This window comes from Neomonachus schauinslandi, chromosome 1 (assembly GCF_002201575.2).
Source record: "Neomonachus schauinslandi chromosome 1, ASM220157v2, whole genome shotgun sequence".
Classification (NCBI taxonomy): domain Eukaryota; kingdom Metazoa; phylum Chordata; class Mammalia; order Carnivora; family Phocidae; genus Neomonachus; species Neomonachus schauinslandi.
In genome coordinates, this window is record NC_058403.1 from 24,917,749 (window position 1) to 24,940,887 (window position 23,139).

At 38.0% G+C, this 23,139-nt stretch overlaps 1 protein-coding gene across 1 annotated transcript in view; it reads left to right on the forward strand.

Moving 5' to 3' along the window:
• TMPRSS15 (transmembrane serine protease 15) overlaps window positions 1-23,139 on the forward strand; it is a 113,328-nt gene that overhangs the window by 83,484 nt on the left and 6,705 nt on the right. Inside the window, exons 20-24 of the mRNA XM_021679286.1 lie at window positions 5,611-5,706; window positions 8,992-9,041; window positions 9,210-9,384; window positions 20,713-20,894; window positions 21,461-21,556. Of these exons, the coding sequence (XP_021534961.1) occupies window positions 5,611-5,706; window positions 8,992-9,041; window positions 9,210-9,384; window positions 20,713-20,894; window positions 21,461-21,556 (599 nt within the window). The remainder of the gene's footprint in view (window positions 1-5,610; window positions 5,707-8,991; window positions 9,042-9,209; window positions 9,385-20,712; window positions 20,895-21,460; window positions 21,557-23,139) is intronic.

Below are 23,139 nucleotides of genomic sequence, written 5' to 3' on the forward strand. Positions count from 1 at the left end.
AAACATTAAAAATTACATCACTTTAATTATGAGCTAGGATAAATGCTACCAGTTTTATAGGGAAGACAGATTTCTCCTGACATTAAATTCTTTTTTTTAAGATTTTATTTATTTATTTGAGAGAGAGAGAGTGCATGAGTGGGGGGAGGGCAGAGTGAGAGGGAGAAGCAGATTCCCCGCCGAGCAGGGAGCCCGATGCAGGGCTCCATCCCAGGACCCTGGGATCATAACCTGAGCCAAAGGCAGACGCTTAACCAACTGAGCCATCCAGGTGCCCCAATGACACTAAATTCTAAAGGAAATTTTCCATGCATGTCCTTATAAGGTAGTAATGCACTGAAAAAATATGTGCATTGATGCATCCCAGTGTTTATAGCAGCATTATCGACAATAGCCAAATTATGGAAAGAGCCCAAATGTCCGTCAGCTGATGAATGGATAAAGAAGAGGTAGCATATATATGCAATGGAACATTACCCAGCCATAAAAAATGAAATCTTGCCATTTGCAATGACACGGTTGGAGCTAGAGAGTATTATGCTAAGCAAAATAAGTCAGTCAGAGAAAGACAAATACCGTATGATTTCACTCATCTGTGGAATTTAAAAAACAAAACAAATGAACACGGGCAGGGGTAAAGAGAAGCAAACCAAGAAACAGACTCTTAACTATAGCGAACAAACTGAGGGTTGCTGGGAAGGAGATGGGTAGGGGGAGTTGGGTTAAATGGGGGATGGAGATTAAGGAAGGCACTTGTGATGAGCATTGGCTGTTGTATGTAAGAGATGAATCACTAAACTCTACACCTGAAACTAATATTACCCTGTATGTTAACTAACTGGAATTTAAATAAAAACTTGGAAAAAAGAAATATGTGCACTGAGAAAACCTCATAGTAAACATAGAGGTGTATGTCATATGCCTCTTACCCAAAAATAAATAAACTCCAGTAGCAGCTAAGAAAATAAAGTTGCAAATGAGTCGAGGATATAGTACAAGGGATTAAGACCACGTTCTCCAAGATGTTCACCATAAGGATCCTGTCTCTGACAATCTCCCCTAAGTATTATTTCTCTCAGCCACATTTGAGGTAGGAAATGCCAGGGACTGGTCTCCTTCCTAATAGCATTACATCTGCGGGATAATACAGAACAGCTACCAGACTGACCCATTAATTTCTCTCTTGTTCTTAATACAGTCACTTGCACAAAGGAGGAAATTGATTAAGTGAAGATAATTTTTGTCTGTTGGCATTTTTTTCCCTTCTGTGTATCACAAAATCTTAGGAGTTGAGGTCAGAATATCTAAAAATAATTCAGCTTACCTATTTGCTAAGTAAGCTATGGTAGTGTTAGGGGACTGCTAGGTGTGTTGTGATAAATGTGGTAAAGGAATAAGCAACTGCAGCTGAAAGGTGTCCAGTTCCCCGAACAGCCTGCATGCCCCGACTCTGAGTAGGATGCTCCCAGCCTTTGCCTCAAACCCCTTTCATTCACCATCCCCCTGCCTATTCGAACGCTCTCCCCACCTTTTGCCCTGCCAAATCAATCCCCTCCTTCTCCCCTAATCTGAAAAAGAAGGTCCATCCTTCTCTAAAACCCTTTTCAGACTAATCCCACCTGGCTCCATTCATGACTTAAGCCTTTTGGGGTGTGAAATGAGCGCCCGGGCCTAGCTGCCGCATTTGCAACATTTGTTATTATTCTGTTTAGCTTTAGTGTGTCCAACAGCTTAAAACGTCCCTACCTAAACTCCTGCTTCAGGGAGGAATTCTTATCACGGCAAATACAGTGTGAGGAGCAAGACAAAAGAGGAAACCCAAGCAGGCCTGAGAAGAAACGCAAAAGATTTAATACCATACAAGACCCTCCAGGATATCCTTCTTTTGCTCCCTAGAATCCATCTCTGAGTGTATCTCCATACTCCATATATGACCTTAAAAATAATGATGGTGGGTTGCATTTATAGGCTTCTTTTCTCACACAGAATAAGGTTTTCCTGACGCCCGGGGAGCCCTTTCAGGATGCATAACCTATACAAATGGTAATAAAGGTTTAGAAATAGGTAGTCAGGAGGCAACAGCATGTCAACAAGGCAATGTTATACGGGCACGTTTCTACGTGATACCGAATTTCTACAGATTCCAAACAGCTGTGCGAATGTGTGGTAGAGTTACCTAAATCTGCAGAGCTAAAATTTTCAGGATTTAAAAAATGCAAACTCTCAGCCATAATCTTGACAGAGTGCCTCTCTAAAAATTAAAAACAAGTTTTGTTGCAAGAAAAGGAAACTGAGGCAGGGAGTGACCCATTGGCACGCTTTAACTGCAGAACTTAATTTAGCTTATTCTCTCTCAACAATTCATTTTTTCAGTTGTTTTGAGATTTTGTTTTTCAAAAATAAAGTGTGATAATAAAAGGTTGCTAACCTTTCATGTTGCCAAGAACATCTTAAATATATTTTACTGTCTCCGTCATTTCTTAAAATAAGAAACAGTTGATTAAATTCCAAATTCTAGCATCCAGCACTGACCCCTGGAAATGTTTGTATGACCTGATGGCCTCTAGACATCATTCGGGCTACTGACATCAGTATGTACGACACAAAATTAATTACGTGAATACTTTATAATTTTTTTCCAAAATAACCTTTCAGTTATTCTCTTCTATATTCTATATTCAAAACAATGTATCTGTAGTATTAACTGCAGTCTGCTTCCTCATGTGAGTTTGAGACTTATATGAGGAAATGTAAAGAAGACCATCTCAGAATACAGACTTCATGTCCTTTTTTTCCATGTGCATGTGTAATCTTTATTTTTTTCCTCTGCCAGGTAGTTAGAACATCACTATGGAACAGCATTTGAGAATCCAAGGGTAGAAGTATTAGCATTTACTAAATATTCTTTATTCTTAAAGCTTTGCCTGTAGTCTTTTTTTTTCCTCCTAGAATAGGCTTAAGTTAAAATTTTTCCTGCCAATCCCATGATAGTATGCCAGTGGTAAGTGTGTAAATAAATAGATTCTAGATTTAAAAAACATATTTATAAATAACATTTCAATATTTTTTCAATTTAATTTTGTCCAAATTTTGTTTTGAATTTCCAAAGATAGTACTGCATCTTCTCAGGATCTGTATTAAAAGAGCTAGTCGGAGTGCCTGGCTGGCTCAGTCAAGAGAGCATGCAACTCTTGATCTCTGGGTCATGAGTTAGGTGTAGAGCTTACTTTAAAAAAAATAAATAAATAAAAAATAAAAGAGAGGAATCTGGGTGGCTCAGTCAGTTAAGCCTCTGCCTTCAGCTCAGGTCATGATCCCCAGGTTCTGGAATTGAGCCCTGCATCAGGCACCCTGCTCAGTGGGGAGTCTGCTTCTCCCTCACCCTCTGCCCCTCCCCCCACCTGTGCGCGCAAATGCTCTCTCTCTCTCTCAAATAAATAAAATCTAACAAAAAGAGAGAGAGAGAGTCAAGGGATAGAATAAAAAACAGGTAGAGATAATGGAAAAGTGTTAAATCCACATCTCTGTGATATATAAATATATTTTTTAAGATTTGAATTAACTTTATCAGTGCCTTAAAACAAATTGCCTATCAAGTAACTAGAAGTCATTTTGGAAGCCAAAAAGCAGACCCCTGAACGAGTAAAAAATAGATACTGTATTTGGCTTTGACAGGGGTTCCCTGACTCGCAAGCATCAAAATCACTCGGAGGCTATGTTAGCAGACAGATGGCTGGACCCCGCCCCCAGAGTTTTCGGCTGGCTGCCGTGGGTCTGGAGTGGGGGTAGGCAAGTTGCGTTTCTAACACATTCTCCAGAGGTTCCTGCTCCTTGCCTGGAGAACATACTTTGGAAATCCTTGGTCATGGAGAGTCAGGAACATAGAAAACTACCTAGAAGAATGTTCAACACATGTAGGAATTCAGCAGAATAATGGTACTGAGAATGTTGTTGCAGGAATTTTCTGCCTTTAGTGCCCGCCGTTCTTGGTCACACCACTTCCAAGAATGGAGAGGTAGACCAGACCAAGAGTGGTGGTAGGCAGCAAAGCAAAGTCTACTGAGAAGTAATATAAAGCTCCTGGGGGGGATGGAGGGGGCCCCAGAGAGTTGCCCTGACCCAGAGCATTCCTGGCTTCTTTACCCTCCGCTGCTTTTTGAGGTCTTTATGCCTATTTTGTTTTCTTAACTATAACAAATATATTTTAGATAAATATTTAAATAAGATCATCTTATTTAAGCTTCTGCTTACTTGGAGGGAATGCCTTAATCTTTAAAAATAACAGTAACAGCACTCATTCTCCCTTTGGCAAATTCATTCATTTCAGGTGTTATTACATAAATAGTCATTGATTTGTGTGCTAGATACTTTTATCTGTTTATAAAATTAAAGTGCAAGATGCTGAATTCTGGGACATTACATATAAGCTCCATTGTTCCAGTTCTCTGTTCAGTGGATGAAAGGTACCAGACAAACACTTTCAGTTTTTTTAAGATATTGTCCCATCCGAAAGAGACAGGAAATACTCTCAACCTACTTCTTTTCTTCTTATTGATCATAACAGCTATAAGTGTTCCTTGGAAGTTCCCTATACACAGATAGAAAAGGGTCGGTGTTGGCTACAGCCTGGGGAAGACACTGGATCTTCTTTTGAAGAGGCAATGGGTGGATCCTTCGCGTTATTCCAAAAGATAAAAACTGTATCATCTCTCTGTTAACCAGAAGTTTGCAGCAGTCAGGATGTTTCCAACCTAAAAGCAAGGTTTTATACGAGGATTAAAATCTGGAATAAATGCAAGGCAGGAAACAAGATTAGGAACTGCGACCCTAAAAGCTTCCAGCTAAGCCTAGGGAAGAGAGTCAGGATAACGGAGAGAAATCTTTAATTACGGTTCACAGGTGAGAGCATGGGTGTAACATGTTTTCAGGGGTAAGAAAGATTAGTAACTTAATGTCTTTTGTCACATGGAGAGTGTCTGTTTCTCTATCCCACCCTGGCCCATGAGTGGACACTTGAGGATCCAGGCTACACATTGTCTTTTTAGAGTAATCACATAGCTTCTGGCTTTACCTTAGGGCTTGTTAGACTTTGAATTGAATGAAATATCAAGAACAAAGAAACATTTGGAAAAGCAAACATTGAAGATATTCTTTTTCTAGGTTGTTCTTAGGCTACATGCATTTTTTAAAAGACGGATTACACTCGACAGGAAAAAGGTTTAATAAATTATGGTGCAGCAATTCTGTGATGTTTTCATTAAAATTGATCATTATGGAAATTATTAAATAACATAGAAGAGTCAAATGAAAAAATCAGATACCCAAGTAATATATGCACTGATTTTAACTTTGTTAAGTAATATATGAGCATGCAAACAACCAGAGACATTACACAAAAATTAAAATTATATTTTATGTCATTATGGACAATTCTACTGATTTGTACCATCTTTTAGATAGCAAAACTTTTGAAGTTTTATATTAAAATGTTAGTCATTTTGTATGGAATCCCATAATTTATTTCAATGTCCACAGCATTAAATAACTAGAAATTTAGGTCTGGGGTCTTTGTTTGTGTTTTTTGTTTTGTCTCTATGTGTCTTTCCCTAGGAGTGGAAACTCATCAATGGCAATCTTCTCTCCTGGAAGTGGACTATTTGTAAAATTAAACACAGCACCTAATGGCAGCTTAATACTAACACCCAGGTGAGTCCCAAAATCTGTTCTTGGACTAATTGTACATGGGCTGGAAAGATGATGGATTTTGAAACTTGCCAGGTTTTAATGCCACCACATACTAGCCATATAACCTTGAAAGTTATTTATTTTTTATTATTATTCAGGTAATCTCAAATAGTACCTAATTGATCCTATCCAATAACATTGCCTAACCCTTATGTATATGGTAAGACAGTCAAATGAAATATTGCATAAATAATTATGCAGCACACTGATAGAAATTCAGTAAATTTTACTTCTATGTCCTTTCTATCCTTACCTTCAGATTCATAAACAAGTAAACCCCCAAAGAAAAGAACTGTGAGAGTTGGGATAAGTAAGTCCACTGTTGGTCTGACTATTGAGGGCGACTCAAATTAGCTGTCAACAGAAGAGAAGAAAGAGGAGGGAAAGTCACAGTATTTAGCAAAGAGAACATGAACATTAAGTAAAGGAGACCAGACTTCTGGTTGTGCCTACATATTCTCTTTTGCTCTTTAAAATTAGGTTAATTTTTATAGCGTTTACTAATGTTTAAAAAGAAACATTCTTCCTGTATTCAAAGATCTGTTTTAGCTTACATTATGTCATTTCTCCTATTTGGGCATTAATGATATTTTTTGTTGAAATGGGCTTTTGAATTTTACAGTTCCATTAAGGGGCAGCTGTGGGGGGGGAAGACAATAACTTCAAGAAGAAGCCGTAACTACTGACAAAGATTTAAGATGTCATTGCTGGTGCATTCGCTTGCAGTTTCTTGAATAACATACTTAATGGTGAAAAATGAAATTATGTAATTATTCAACTATTCATGAAAAGTTATCATATCTGTGAGCTCAACCAGTAAGACAAATTGATAAAGGAGTATTTTTAGTGCAAAGGACTTTTCAATTGAATGTTTCATATGAATGTTTGCTGGACCTTGACCGATACCATTAGTCTCATAGAGGGTGAAGCAAAGCATTTTCAAGTGAGAGAGCAGATTTCTAGATTTCCTTCTATAAGCATGTCTAAATTTACATTAGCATTATAGATCTTGAGCAGTTTGCACTCTGAAAGTTTCTTTTATTTGTATCTTGTAGACATTTAAGAATAAGAAAAAGAACAAAGGAAGAATATTTTTTAAAATTCATCTCAGTTATGAGCGTGTTTCAGAGCGGAAGTCGGTTATTCCATGCTTATCAACAAAATGCCAGTATCACTGATGTCCCTATTGTCTGTATGCTTATGTTACTCCAAAGAGGTCTATGACTTAGGGAGTCTTGCTCTACTCTAAGGCCGAGGGAACAGAAGCGTGGTGTTCATAAGTGACTGGGACAAGTCTTCAAAGCCTGGGCAACCCCACATCCCTCTGCTTTTCCACTCTACCATGCAATCTTCTAAATTCCCCAAGGCAACAGCTCACTCTAAATAGCAGTTCTGGAAAGGAGAAAGAAAGAAAAAGCATAGCCTTTTCAACAACAAAAAAAGGCCATGTTGTTGGGCATATATTGGGAGAGAAATTAGTTCGTTTTGTCAATACAATTGATATAGACCCATCCATTTATATCACAATAGTGCCCCACGGGGCTGAGAGAAAGACACAGGATCATCTGTGGCATTGTCTTTCTTCATGTCCAGAGGGCTAAGTTAACTCTGATTCCAGGACCGTAATTCTATTTCCCTCCAATCTCTCTAAATATACATGGACCAAGTGTGGTTTCACTGCTCATTCTGACCAGAGACTAAGCAATTTATTCCTCTACACTGAGACAATGCATGTGTGTTTGTGCATGAAAAGTTTGACTAACTGAAATGCATGGAGAATGGAAAAGGCAAAGTTCAGTTCCATTTTCTGGTTAATTTAATAGTTACTTTTATTTTAAAAGCTTATTAAACTTTTCTGTGCTTGCTAAAAACAATTTTATCAGTTTTGTACGTACCACAGAATATTAGGCATCATTTAATATCTAAGAATGCTGAGCCGTTTTGAATATGGATTTTCACTGATGAGTACTATAGATATAGAAAGAGTTTGGATGAACTTGAAAGTATGCTGGAAAGCATCCTAGAAACTACTTCTCTCCCAACTGTGAGTATGAACAGAAGGGGAGTTTATTGAGGCTTCTTCTTTAGGGAATTATGAATATATATATATTGATACACCCATATTTAGGTGGATACACATGCATGCACATTGCTTATTAATAAAATGTAAGTATATTTTCTTATATTTCAATTGAAATTACCTTCTATGCTAAAGGATATGTCAATTGGGCAATATGAATGCATATGATTTCAAATAAATTTATCATGTATGTTCCAGAAACACTGAATTGCTTTGATTGTACTTGATCTCATATGGATTTGGGGTCTTGCTTTGTGTTTTTTGTTTTGTTTTTCCCTAAAATTTCAAACACCTAAATAATACGCACAACAGATGCAGTTAAATTTATAAATAGAAATCATTACAATTACGTGTGTGTATGTGTTTGTTTCACCGTGACCAGTATCCACTGTGGCCACATCAGGAGAGTGTGGGCAAGTACTTTAATTCCTTGTATTATACTGATCTCTAGTGGTCAGAAAGTATAACACATTTTTAAACTATTTTCCTTTGTTTATGTGTTTAAAATAGAATTCTCAGCTTTGAAAAAAAGTTGGTATCCAAATATTTAAACAGGTAGTGAGTTTTTAAATTATGTATGCCTACACTTTATATTTTCTTGTTTACATATTTATTTCCCTTGAAAACAGGGCCTGTGATTAATCGTTGAATTTTCTGAGTGGAGTACGCAGCCTCACACGCAGTGCAGGGCACTGAATAGTTGTCTGATTAGCCATACTGAGACATATTCTGTATTATACAATGATTAAATCCAAGGTTGGTTCAAGCAAGCTAAATATAACTATCATTTACTGAATGTTCATTGTGTATATGGCACAATAATAACTCCAGTGCAAACGTTTCTTTTACTTCTCACAAAATTCCAGTAAAGTAAGTACTACTGCCCACATTTTGTGGATGACAAAACTGAATCTCAGGGACACGGAGCAACTTATCCAAAATCCCATGAAATGTAAGTGGTAGAGTTAAGGGTTCAAACTCAGTTCAACTGAAGTTTAACCTCAGGAGGATTTTCCTGCTGTGCCTGTCAGCCTCCCCACGTTTCATATATGATACTTACATTTGAAGGTTAATTCTACTAAAAAAAAATTTGTTAAAATACACTATGTCCTGTTTTAAGATGTCAGGTGCACAATTTCTGAAATATAATTGTTCTTCTATTACAGTAAACAGTGTTTCCAAGATTCACTGATTCTGTTACAGTGTAACCATAAGTGTAAGTCAACATTTTGTTATGTTTTCTTTCCTTCAAAACTGCCCTTTAAAATTCTGAAGAGAGTGGGCATAGCACCTGAAGTTACTCTGTAGTGATCCACTCAGTTTTCATGATCAGAAGAAATCCACCAAAATAAAATAGATGCTCTTTCTTCAATTATTTTAACAGCATGTGGAAACAAACTGGTGGCCCAAGAAGTCAGCCCGAAGATTGTCGGAGGAAATAATGCCAAAGAAGGAGCCTGGCCCTGGGTGGTTGCTCTTTATTATAACGGCCAACTGCTCTGCGGTGCTTCTCTCGTCAGCAATGACTGGCTGGTGTCTGCGGCACACTGTGTGTATGGGTGAGTGTGACGTCACAGTGTCCCCTCTCAAGTGACAGGACGACAGCAGACACTGTCCCGTTTCGTGCCACCTCACAAAATCATCCCATCGGGGAAATGTCCCTGCTTTGTATGACATTATAGAGTACCAATCATTTTCCCACTAAAATCATATCTAAAAATTGAGAAGGTTAAATGAGAAATCATTCCTCATTAGATACTTGCATCAAGTGTTGTATTTCCTACATACACAAAAAAATTGAAATTCTTGCCTACACAAGGTAAGCATTTTTAAAGGTGTAAAATTCATATTTAATGTATAAGTTGCACTGGTTATCATCCAGTTAGGCCAATATTTCATGTCAGAAATTGTCCGTATCAAGGGACGCCTGGATGGCTCAGTCGGTTGGGCGGCTGCCTTCGGCCCGGGTCATGATCCCAGACTCCTGGGATCAAGTCCCACATCGGGCTCCTTGCTCAGCAGGGAGCCTGCTTCTCCCTCTCTCTCCCTCTGCTTGTGCTCTGTCAAATAAATAAAATCTTTAAAAAAAAAAAAGAAAGAAAGAAAGAAATTGTCCGTATCAAAAAAGAGCATGTTTAAATAGCCCTCAAGTGTGCCTGGGTGGCTCAATGGATTAAGCGTCTGCCTTTGGCTCAGATCATGATCCCAGGGTCCTGGGATCGAGCCCCATGTCGGGCTCCCTGCTCAGTAGGGAGCCTGCTTCTCCCTCTCTCTTTGCTGCTCCCCTGCTTGTGCTCTCTCTCTGTCAACTAAATAAATAAAATCTTTTTTAAAAAATAAATAAATAGCCCTCAAGTTACAAATAAACTGTGCTCTAAAAGTTCATGTGTAAGGACTTGGGATAAAAATGTGTCCTTCTCAAGTCAGATCTCTTTTGATGCTACCCATACCTAAATCTTAGAAGTAATATCAAACCATATCTGACTCTTTTTTCATTACATAATATATGTTGAATTCTAGGATCTATCTTCTCCCTCTAGAAGCAGACATGCCCAAAGCAGTGCCACAGGGGAAAATAGAGCGGGCGGGGGACAGGGAGAAAAGGAGGAGAAAATAAATATTCTTGGGCCCAAGAACATGTTGATTTTCTACTTTTGCATGAGAGAAGTCACCTTTCTAGGCAATCCCATTCTAACACTTCTGAATTAGGCCAGGAAAAAAGGTAGCTTCCTCATAGAAGATTCATAAACCCTGACCGAGGGCAGTTTCTTGTCCTAAGAAGCCTCCAGAGAATGACCTGGGCTGTGAGGATTAGAATGAGCCTCTCTATGGCCAGCATCCAGAATCTCTGAGGAAAGAACTATGTGTGCTCAGGAATGGAAGACATATCTGCAGTTTATCAGATCAAAAAATTAACTCCCTACCAACACAGACATTGCAAGTTCTTGGATGGATGGAGACAAATTGTTAGATGCAAAAGGTTATAATAGTTGTTTGGGAGATGGGGGTGAGGGGCAGAGGGAATAAGCATTAAAGGGTTGATCCCATCGGGCCAGAGTGAGGGCAAACCTGAAGTCAGAACCCGAAGAATCTGAAATGAGGACCCATAGCCAGATCCCAGCTTGACTAATCACCTGGACTCCACAAGGACTACCCAAGGTACTTCCCATCTACACCCAAAGCTCTCTGATTCCATGCATCATACCCTCTATCTGGATGAGTAAACTACAGCCTCTCTCATACATAAACTGCCCCTTGGTGACTTTTCTGCCTCTTGATAATTACACTTGAATCTGTTTTCAGCCACACCACAACAGTGTCTATCGCAATCAATTTTCCCATCCCCTGCTAAACATGACTTTACCTTCCACCTATTCATGCTCTATGCTTTGGTATGCCACAGGTAGGTAACCTAAACCCCAATTTACAAGTAAAGTACCTTTAGCTACAGATTCATTGTTTTCTATTGCACAAAGGTAGGTCTTAGTAAGTTAGTGACCTTCTGTATTGACCTTGGATTTGGTAAATTAGTCCATTTGATGTTCTTGCAGAACATGTGCTTTCTAAATGTCAGCCAGGCTTGCAGTATTATTAGTGACATCTTTCATTTATCTACCTTACAGATGTACTTATTGTAGGTCAATGCTACCAATATCCTATCTTTTTAAGCCACAAATATCCAAAGGAAATAGAAAACCAGTTTCGGCTAATATGCACGTGTTCAGTCATATAAGACATAAAATGTGTTTTCACACAGTTTCAACCTGAACACAAGCAAACACAAGTGGAAGCTGTAATAGAATAGAATTGTGATGAATTCAAACTCATCCTCACCATCCTTGCATTTTGCTCTCCCTAGCCACTCAGTGGTATTATTTCTTCTTTCCCAAGAAATGTATATCTGGTTCGGGTGTTTTAACCTGCAGGTGGCTAAATGGTTTAATCGGACAACTCTTTCTACTGTCCACACTCCTGTTCCCATCCCTCAGCCATATGGATGTCATTAAATTTCCCTCTGCCTGTTCTTTTTTCTCTGTCACTGATTTGTCTTCTTTTTGAACATTAAAAGAGAGATTTGGACAGTATGGATCAACTTTACGTGGCTTAAAGGCAAGGTTGACTTAAAACCAGAGGATAGAATTTTGAACCTGCTTATGCTATTGACCTCATGTGACTTGGTGTCTCTGTTTCAATATCCTCCCCCACAGGGTGTTCATAAGGAGATCTACCTCCTAGAGTGATTATCAGGACAAAAGTAAAATGATGCAATACTTTTGCATACTGGGAATCACATAAACATACAATAAAATTTTTATTGTACTGCTGTTCCTGTGCAGGAAAGGTCTGTGAAAGAAGAGTTTAATTCTTGCCCAGGAGACGTTCAGCATATTTATTTTCTAAACTTTTTATATTGCTACAATTTCGAACATGCACACAAATTGCAAATAATAGTACAGAGAACTCTTGTATACCTTCACTGAGTTTCACCAAGGGTTTGCATTTTATGCTATGAAAACCTTATGATTCTTTCATTCTCTCCAATCTGGAAAAATATTTATTTTCTGAATCACCTGATAGTGGGATTAGACATTGTGCCCTTTACCCTGTATTTTTACTAAGAACAAGGATGTTTTCTTACATCATCACAGGAAATCATGGGTATTTAACATTAATGCAATACAATTATCTAATCTATAATATGTATTCATTTTCATCAATTGTCTTAAATATGCCCTTTATAACCTCTTTGGTTTGTTTGTATGTGTGTTGCCCAAGAACCAATTCAGGATAATGCACTGTATTTAGTTACTACACCTCTTTCATCCTCTTTAATCTGGAATAGGCTTTCTCTTTCTGTCTTTCTTGTCTTTGATATTTTTAAATACAGCAAATTATTTTATAGAAAGTCCTCCTATTTGGTGAAACCCTTTAAGCTTGCCCCCTTGTTGGTCTTGATATATCTCCATTCTTTGAGAACTTCTTTACTTTCTGCAAAATAAGATGTTCCAGGTTCATCTTCTGCTTTGTCCACCCTAGTCCTCAAATCAAGCTTTTTATAGGAGACCCCAACTCCATTTAGCTAATTTTAGTTTCTTCTACATAAAAAACACGATCTTGTGTGCTCCTTGCTGTTGCTGATATGTCCTACTCCTAGACCCTCTCAATAGATATAGCTCCATCCCTACAAATATGAACTCAAAATGACAACTCCAATTAAAATAGATTGCCACAGGGTACGTTCTAGTCTTTTCTCCTTCCCTATTTGCAACACTTATCTCCAATAATGAGAAACCTGTTCCTATAATCCACAAAATATGTATGGATCTACAAAACAAGCAGTCTGAGAATTGGTAACCCTACCACGGTAAAGCAAACTCACCATATAGAGTTTAGTATTTGTTTTTCGCTTTTTCCCACTGACATAAAACAAATGCATAATCTTAAGTGCACGATTTGATGGGTTTTGAAAATGCATGCACCTCTGTAACCCACACTCCTATCAGGACATGAAACATTTCCATCACATGCAAAATTTTCTTATCCCTCCTTCCCAGTCAGTCACCATCCCTGCTTCCAAAAGCAACCACTATTCAGCCTCTTGGGTGGGCAAGTATATATAGATTTACCATCTGGATCACATCTATTATATAGACATACACTGATGATGAAATTATCCATAGAGAGGTCAGTCTTCTATTCTTTAATTTAGCTCTTTAGAGAAGACCAAATACATGTATCTCATTCCTTATTGAAATAATTCATTGAAACAGACGTTAATATTCCTGAAATAGATTATTTCATATATGAGTTGCTTGTGGGTGTGGCAAGAAATACACACTACTATTTACACTTTTTTTTAAAGATTTTATTTATTTATTTGACAGAGAGAGACACAGTGAGGGAACACAAGCAAGGAGAGTGGGAGAGGGAAAGGCAGGCCTCCCGCGGAGCAGGGAGCCCGATGCAGGGCTCGATCCCAGGACCCTGGGATCATGACCTGAGCCGAAGCCAGATGCTTAACAACTGAGCCACCTAGGTGTCCTTACTATTTACACTTTAGCATTAAATTAATTAAACTGATGTAGCTAATAAAGCTTTGAAGCAAACTTTTTAAATAGTTAAGTATTGACCATAAAATAACTTAATTGATACTTCTATTACAACTTAAAATTTGGATTCTTTGGAATGCCTCAAACACCTTAAATAGGACTAGAACACAGAACATATACAAACATAGTACCTAGAAAATTATTTCATTTCTACTTAAACTTACCCTAATATATAAACATCATAGGTTTAATTCATTTCTCTATTTTTCTGCCTATTTGATGATGGCTTTAGGAGGTTCAATATATTATCTCCTTCAGGTTGCAGAAATACTATAATACCTTTTCAAGATAATAGTAATTTTTGCAAATGAAAAAGAAGTGCGTTTTCTTAGGCCAGTAGAGATTTCAAGATTAGGTTAGTGACTTACTGGTTTTTGTTTATAGGGTAGGTCTTGGGTACTTTTCTAAGGTATTTCAAGTTTGAGCTGCTAGTCATCTTTTTGATAGTTAAAATTCTCTTCTTGTATCACTAGGACTTTTTAGACTGATGCCTTTCTCATAGGTTTTATCAATTTCCAATCTGATGTCTCTTCCTTAAAATTATGTATTTGTAAAGACTCCCTTGGCCCATCTTATGTAGCCTATTTTCTTGATGCTATCCTTTTAGCACTATTTTTAATAATGTATTTTTCTTTTTTTGTCACTTGTTTTTTGTTCGGGTTTTTTTTTTTTTTTTTAGTTTTATTTTAGTTTTTACTCCCTTTACCAATTACACACACACACACACACCACCCCTGCCTCTGGCAAAGCACTTTAATAACATATTTCTTATTAGAAAGTATCTCATTATAGTTGTAATTCCACCCAGAAGTTCCAGTATTTCCTAGAAGCTCAGTGCCAGATCTCTGAAGTTATCTCTACTTTGAGAACTAGTTCATCATCTTGAATCACATTATTGGACTAGAATAGATTAGAACAAGTGTTGTTCTAAGTTTTGCGGAAGATGGTACTCTACAGAGCAACAAATTCCTTGCCCAAATTATCTCTACTTTGAGAACTAGTTCATCATCTTGAGTCACATTATTGGACTAGAATAGATTAGAGTAAGTGTTATTCTAAGTTTTGGGGAAGATGGTACTCTACAGACAAACAAAGTCCTTGCCCTAGAAGAACTTTCAAATAAATATTTTATTTTAGGGAGTGATAAGTGCAATAAAGGAAGATAAAAGTGGCATAAGCAGAAAGCAAATGATGGGAGCAGGGGGCTTTATTTGGATACAGTATTTAGAGAAAGGTTCACAACATATGAAAATTGAAGGAAGATCTAAAGAGATGAGGGAGAAACTTAACACAAGTTTCTGGGAGGTAACATCAACTCAAATGTTCTGGGGTAGGAGCCTGTTCTAGAAACCTCAAGAAGCCTACTCTTGCTGCTGGCCAGGAAGGGTTGGCAGATAGGAAAGAATAAGACTGGAGGTGTAGGCAGGACCAGATCCTAGGCCCTGGTGAGGACTAAGGAGGCCATGATAAATGAGATGAGAGGCCATCTAGAAGGCAAAGAGTGACATCACCTGGAGAGGAATCTGCTGGGAGGAGCAACAGTGAAACCTGAAGTTTGTAGACATAACCCACCAGATCAAATAATGCTGAGGAGTACTTCGCTTACTCCTTGTTCCCTGTACTTCTTTTTCTACCACTTAAAACAAATAAAGGCATACCTCTAGTTTGAAAACAGGTGTCTAATTAGTAGTTGAACTAAAAATACCCTTATGTGTGAAACTCTTGTCCTTATTAATAAAAAAGAAAAACAGTTAAACATATCCTCACTATTCATCCTTTTTCTTTTACAATAGAACCACCTTTTATACACCTTAATTTTTCTCTTTTGAGTTTCATTATGGACTCATGGCCCTTCCTTAACAATTAATTTTATTAACTAGAATAATTATTATGATTATTATATGATACTTAAATTGTTAAAACTGGCCAGTATTATCCCATTTAATCTAGCTCCTTTGTTCTTCTAAAATTACCCCTAATTGTCTGGAAAACTTTCCTTTTTCTTTCAAGTTTTCATCTAAATTCTAGTCAGTTAACATAGAGTGTAATATTAGTTTCAGGTGTAGAATTTAGTATTCATCACTTACATACAACAAACAGCCAGTGTCCATCAAAACAAGTGCCCTCCTTCATCCCCATCACCCATTAATCCATCCCCCCTGCCCACCTTCTCTCCAGCAACCCTCAGTTTGTGCTCTGTAGTTGACTCTGTTTCCTGGTTTGCCTCTCTTTTTCCCCCCACCCATATTCATCTGTTTTGTTTCTTAAATTCCACATATGAGTGAACTCATATGGTATTTGGCTTTCTCTGACTAACTTATTTCACTTAGCATTATCCCCTCTAGATCCATCCATGTCATTGCAAATGGCAAGATTTCATTCTTTTTTATGGGTGAGTAATATTCCAGTGTGTGTGTGTGTGTGTGTGTGTGTGTGTGTGTGTGTGTAGCTCACATCTTTATCTATCCATTAGTCAATGGACATTTGGGCTCTATTCTTGAAAAATTTCTTACTCTTTAACAATACCATATTTCAGGGGCATTCTAATTTTTACATGCCTTAAAAATTGGAACTGGTTATCCTCATAGGAATCTTTTTCCATTCAGTGGAGAATAATAAGAGAGACCTAACACACTGTGCTGGGGGTAAACTTTGGGGTTGGCAGTGAACAGACTTGACTATAAAGTACCATCTTTGTTAATGGTAGAACAGAAAAAATTTTCAATGTAGAGTTATGGGTTCCCACTGATTTTTCTTCCTTTCAGCATAGTGTGGAGCTCATCATAACTTTCTTACCCTATTCACTTTTTACCACCATGAAAATCCCATTTACAAATGAACATCCTCATACTCTGAGTCGGGACTTTCTTTACACATGAACACGTAGCAACCTAGAGCGGTATAGCACTAGTTCCTCCCTGCTGGTGCAACATCTAAGGAGCACCTACTGTGCACCAAGAATCGTGCTAGTCTTTGAGGTGATAGAAGTCAGGAATACATGTCTTTCTGTTGCCTCCCAACTTATGCCTTTCTTTCTCTTGCTACTAAGAAAAACATTTAACAGGGCAGGCACAGGTGAAATGCAGCAGAAATTCAGCCAACCTCCCCTACCTCAAGGTAGCCTACTTCTGCCATCTTCAGCCTGTGCTGGATTGGGGCTTGCCTATCCAGTGGGGCTATCTCCTGTTGCCATCCCCATCTGTCTTCCGTCCTATAGCTTTTCCTTATTTCACTAGAGTGTAGATGTTTTGAGACAAATATATTTTTTAAACATAATAAGTATCCCCTCCTCATCTGCACTGATTTTTCTGAAGGCTTTCTTCTCCTGTCCCTTGGCTTTTGATGAATGGAAAAGCCAGGGAGGATTCTGTATTACTCAATATCCCAACAATAATTACGAAGTGCAGATTCTTGGGTCCCACTCCAACCTTCCAAATTAGAATCTCTGGAGGTGGCAATTAGGAATCCGAATTTTTAGCAAATTCTTCAGGTGATTCGTAAAACTGAGTACCACGGGCCAGAACTTCTGTATTATCAAGTCGTTCTTCTGAGAGAAGACACTAAGATTGCAGTAGCATGTAGTCATTCGAGTGGTGCTTGTGCTAATGTGGGCTTGTGGTGGGGAAGCTAAGCACACAGACACGAAAAGTTATGTGGAGCAGGACTTGAGAGAGAAATGCAGTTGATACATGTTGGAGGAATATCTCCTTCCTAATGTACGGCTTACAGATGCAGGAGAAAGAAAAACATGAAAAAAAGGCTATTTCCCATGTAGCACTATAACAACTTTGGAACTCATTAAGAATGTGTCAGATTAATATTGCTGTAACATGTATTTAATTAGACCAGTAGCTTGAAGCATGTATATTTAATTTCCACAGTCCATGGTTCATGGATTGGTTTTCTACTCCAAACCTTAAAATAACAAGATGAAATGGTGATTACTAAACTTCGTGCTGCCTACAAGCTCTCTCATAGCAGTAACTAATATTTATTGTTCTCAGAAGGAGTACAGTACTTACAAAAGACATAAGAATTTGGGAGGTTAGCTACTAAACTGCATTATTTTTTCTTAATTGCAATTTTTTAAAGATTTTATTTATTTAGAGAGAGAGTGTGTGAGCAGGAGAGGGGGCAGAGAGAGAGAAGGAGAGAGAGAAAGAATCTCAAGCAGACTCCCCACTGAGCACAGAGCCCCGCTGGGGCTCCATCTCAGGACACTGAGATCAAGACCTGAGCTGAAACCAAGAGTCAGATAGACACTCAACCAACTGAGTCACCCAGGCGCCCCTGAACTGCATTATTTTGTCATTGAGTTAAATCTATAGCAAATAACTGCAGATATCTTGCTGAATCTTCATGTAAGTTTTCCTAAAGACAAAATATGTAGAAAGCATTTAAGAAGACAATCCTATCATTTTTTAAAATACATGCACTCTATTAACTTCAAAATAGAACCTCTATAATGGGCTCATACTCCTTTTGAGCAAATTTTATACCATTAATGTAATTAATATCATTTATAATATGAATATTAACATAATGCCTTGGTTAATAAAATATAATTATAATGCAAAATATAATGTGTATAAATAAATATAATTAAATGCAAAGTAAGAAACATGGTGTGGTAATTGTAAAATTAATTTTTTGTAAATATTGAGTTACTATATATTAAATGTTTAATAAAAAATACAATTTAGGGGCGCCTGGGTGGCTCAGTCATTAAGCGTCTGCCTTCAGCTCGGGTCATGATCCCAGGGTCCTGGGATCGAGCCCCGCATCAGGCTCCCTGCTCTGTGGGAAGCCTGCTTCTCCCTCTCCCACTCCCCCTGCTTGTGTTCCCTCTCTCACTGTCTCTCTCTCTCTGTCAAATAAATAAAATCTTTAAAAAAAAAAAAATACAATTCAAAGAAAAGAGTAACTCCCTGTTACCTGTCAGCCATACAGGTATGCTAGCTAGTCAAGTGACAACCGTGACCAGCTGAGCTTTAGGAAACATACTTAAATGTGTGATATGGAAAGAAATTCAGAGGTGGGACACCAGGAAAGAGATTTCATTCTATCGCCTCTCTTGGAGTAGGCCAGTGTGGGCAGGGGAGTCCCAGGGCACAGTGGGAGTGGATGCAGTCAGAATGTCTGAAATTATCAGTGTGTCCAGCTTGGCTGAAGTACTGATTCCTCTGACCTGGAAAGGGGAAAGTGAAAAGGCCTCCTGACAAGCAAACAGAGCCTTCACAACACCATAATACCCTCCTGGCCCAACATCTGGGCATTGGAAGAGCTTCCACCAACCACTAGGAGCAGAGACATCCTCCCCTTCCTGAGCCCAGATAATCCAGTAACAGAGCATGTCTCTCCTCCCAACCCTGTCCTCATGTCCGCGACCCTGCCCACAGAACACTGCCCAGAGTCCCTGGAAGCACCCCTGTGTGCTGGTGCAAATACAGCCTCTGAAGTCAGACAGTCCCAGTTCAAGTCTGCCCCACCATTTAAACCCTCAGCGCCCCGTTTGTTCTCAGTGTAAAATCCATAGCACGGTGGCAAAAATGAAAAGAGTTGATGCAAAGTACATAGCACTGCCCTTGGCACAAAATAGGTTCTCCATAGATGGGTGTTATTCTATAAAGCATGTCAGTAAGTTTCGTCCGATTTTAATGCAGCGTGGTTATCGGTGGATGTCTCCTGGATGTTTGGGCATTCGTTGGCTTTACTGATGCTGGCGACTTGATCAAACACGATCCTTTGTTTAATTTCAACAAAGTAATGGATAGGTAAAAAGATAAACAAATGGACTTGAAATAATTCATGCCCTCTGTATATTTGTAGGAGACTTGGATTCTAACAGTTGAAAGACCACATTAAACGGGGCATTTGTAACTATTAAGAATTAAATCGCTAGCTCTTCTAAAATAGCAGTTATTGAATTTTGACTGCATTGTGAATATGGCTTAATTGGCTTAATTCCATGGGTTCACTAGTAGTTTCTTGTTGTGAAGATGTTGCTGGCCAAAAGCACAGTTAGAAGTCCCTGCACACTCAAACTGTCATTTAATCTGCCTATAACGCATATGTTATCCTTTACCAATTCATTATCAAGGGCCAACATTATGTATGGAAAATTATTCGAGTTTACTGGGTATGAAAATTACTCGAGTTTGTATGTTAGATTGTAAACATCGTAATAGGTTTTATTGCTTGTCTTAACTTTGTGTAAATTCAGTGACCCCCTAAACAAAAGAATGCTCCTGAACCTCCTTCCTGCTAGCTGGGGTTGCCTGCAGAAACCCTGGACCAAGGTGCCATCCCCACAGTGGAATGGGATCTAAGGCAGTGGTTCTCTAACTTGGCCATATGGTAGGATAAACTTGGGAGATTTAATTTAAAAATAACATATATTTTTGAAGTCCCTTCTCCCCATTACAGACTCATTAAATCAGAGATATAGAAGGGGGAGCAGGTAACAGTGTTATTTAAAAGAACTCCAGGTGATTCTAATGTGAAACCAAAGTTGCAAACCACAATCTAGAACTAAAGATCAAGAGATGATCTAAGAGAAGTGATAGAAATGAGCACTAATTAAGGCTCTTTCTATGATCTGACCAGAAGAATAAAAAATTAAAGGAAATGTTTTTAAAGAAGAATCATTCAGAGAAATTCAAGAATATTTTAGGATGGGCGCACATAGTTCTGAAATACCTACTATATGAGCAGAATCTTTAGAAAGTAACTATGGTGGATGGAGGGTTTCTTATACATCTTTTTCATAATCTTCAGGAGAAATTTAGAGCCATCTAAGTGGAAAGCAATTCTAGGCCTGCATATGACATCGAATCTGACTTCTCCTCAAATAGTAACTCGGTTGATAGATCAAATTGTCATAAACCCACATTACAATAAACGGACAAAGGACAGTGATATCGCCATGATGCATCTTGACTTTAAAGTGAATTACACAGGTAAGAGAAATCCGTTTTTGTCATCTTATCTGGCCAAATCAATTCAAAATTAGATTTGAAATATTATCAGTACCAATGAATTAATAGTCCATAAGAGTTGGATAATTTGTTCTAGAAATCATTATAATTTAAATGGAATTGGGGGATAGAGCGAAACATATTCAATTATCTTCATCAAGGTGCTTAAGCCTCAGAACATTTGTCCAAGTGTCTTTTAATTGGTCCTAAAGAACAGCCATCCCGAGATTTTCACAGAGCTGACACTGTAAGTAGCATGATTACTTAAAATCAAATATAAATGATCAACTCTAGAACTAAGACATTGTTTACATTCTTAAAGAGCAATTAGGAGACAATGTAGAAAAGGCTCCCAAAGACCACCAGTGATACCTAGTCCATTGTCAAAGAATGCCACCCTGAGATGCTTCTTTCCCCTAAGACTGATGTCTAAAAAAATGTTCAAGCAGCATAAATCAAAAATACGAATTTTTTAGATAAAATATTGAAAATAATTGATTTTTAAAACTTGTTAGAAATGTATGTTTGTTTGTGTTTCGTTTTTCCAGATTATATACAACCGATTTGTTTACCAGAAGAAAATCAAGCTTTTCCTCCAGGAAGAATTTGTTCCATTGCTGGCTGGGGGAGAATTATACATCAAGGTAAATCCTCAGACTCAACAAAAAGAAAATGCCTACCTGTATGAAGGATGCCATTGCACTATCTTGTGAATATTTTCAACACATTTTGCAACAGCTCTTAAAAGCACTGTCTGGCTTATTATATTCATATACTGTATATTTGTATGGATTTTTAAAAATTCCAGATTGTATAGAGCACATTATAAAACTATAATCCTTATTTGAGGAGAGTCCAAGCATCCCCCAAACTTAGTACCTCATCTCAGTATTATAAATACTCTGATAAAGAGAAAAGATACGTCTATTTAAATGAATACTACAAAGGTTACAAAATTTACTTTTGTAAAGCACCTAGATAAAGTCTGGTCAAAAGCCAAATTATTACCTGTTACATTTTCCAAATCAATAAAACTGTCTTATTTATCACAAAAAGGCCTCACACTCCCACTCCCTAAAAAATGAGAAGGGAATCCCTTTTAACATGAACATGCTGTGGGGTCCCTGGGTGGCTCAGTCGTTAAACGTCTGCCTTGGGCTCCGGTCATGATCCCAGGGTCCTGGGATCGAGCCCCGCATCGAGCCCCGCATCGGGCTCCCTGCTCGGCGGGAGTCTGCTTCTCCCTCTCCCACTCCCCCTACTTGTTCCTGCTCTGGCTCTCTGTCAAATAAATAAAGAAAATCTTTAAAAAATAAATAAAAAACATCAACATGCTGAGTCAGCCTACTCAGATGTGGCACAAATCTTACACTAAAGACTATAAACTGATTCGTTGGCATTATTTAATAGGATGTTTTCCAAACACAGAAAAGATGCATATTAAAACTAACCGAACATAATTTTTTACAAAATTCCAGTACTTCATTCTCTCTAAATGTAACTACAAGGCATGTTGGCTTCAGAATTCCTAATAGGAGTTATTCCCTCTAGAGCAGAATTTTGACTACCCATTAAAAGTTAAGCAAAAAGGAAAGGAACTAGATAGTCTGGTGGGAGAACCCAGCCTCTGGAGTCGCAACAGATCATGGCCAAGATATTTAAAAATCCTAATTGTATAGGATGAAAAGCCACAGAATCTTGTGGAGAGGTGCAGCTACCAGAAGGAAAGCATTCGCAATTAAAATGCCCTTTTTCCTCGTAAAAGAAAGGATGACGTTCTAAGTCAAATCTTTGCCTGATGATTTCAGCAGAGGTTCTCCACGGCAATTGCATTATGTCGCTGAAATGCCTCATGTCTGCTGTCCATAAAGTGTATTGAAGTCAAAGTCTGTCTCTTCTTTTATTTCCTCCACTTGAAAGATGCCATGATTTATTAAATTTGAAATCTAAAGAGTAAAAATGATTCCTAGATAGATATTTTCTCTATCAGACTTCAAACAAAAAGACATTTATGGCCACAATGTAGACTCTTCAAAAACAAATTATCCCCTAACAAAATTTAAGACTCTTTATTCCATAGGAAATGGGTATTTCTTCTAAGAGCTGAGTAAACTTGGCTCACATTTACTTATTGTCACTAAAGATATGCATTTAATTGACTTAAGAAGGGTCTCTAAGAGTGGTATGGAGCCAAGGAAAATCTGTATCTGAGATCAATTTCATTTAG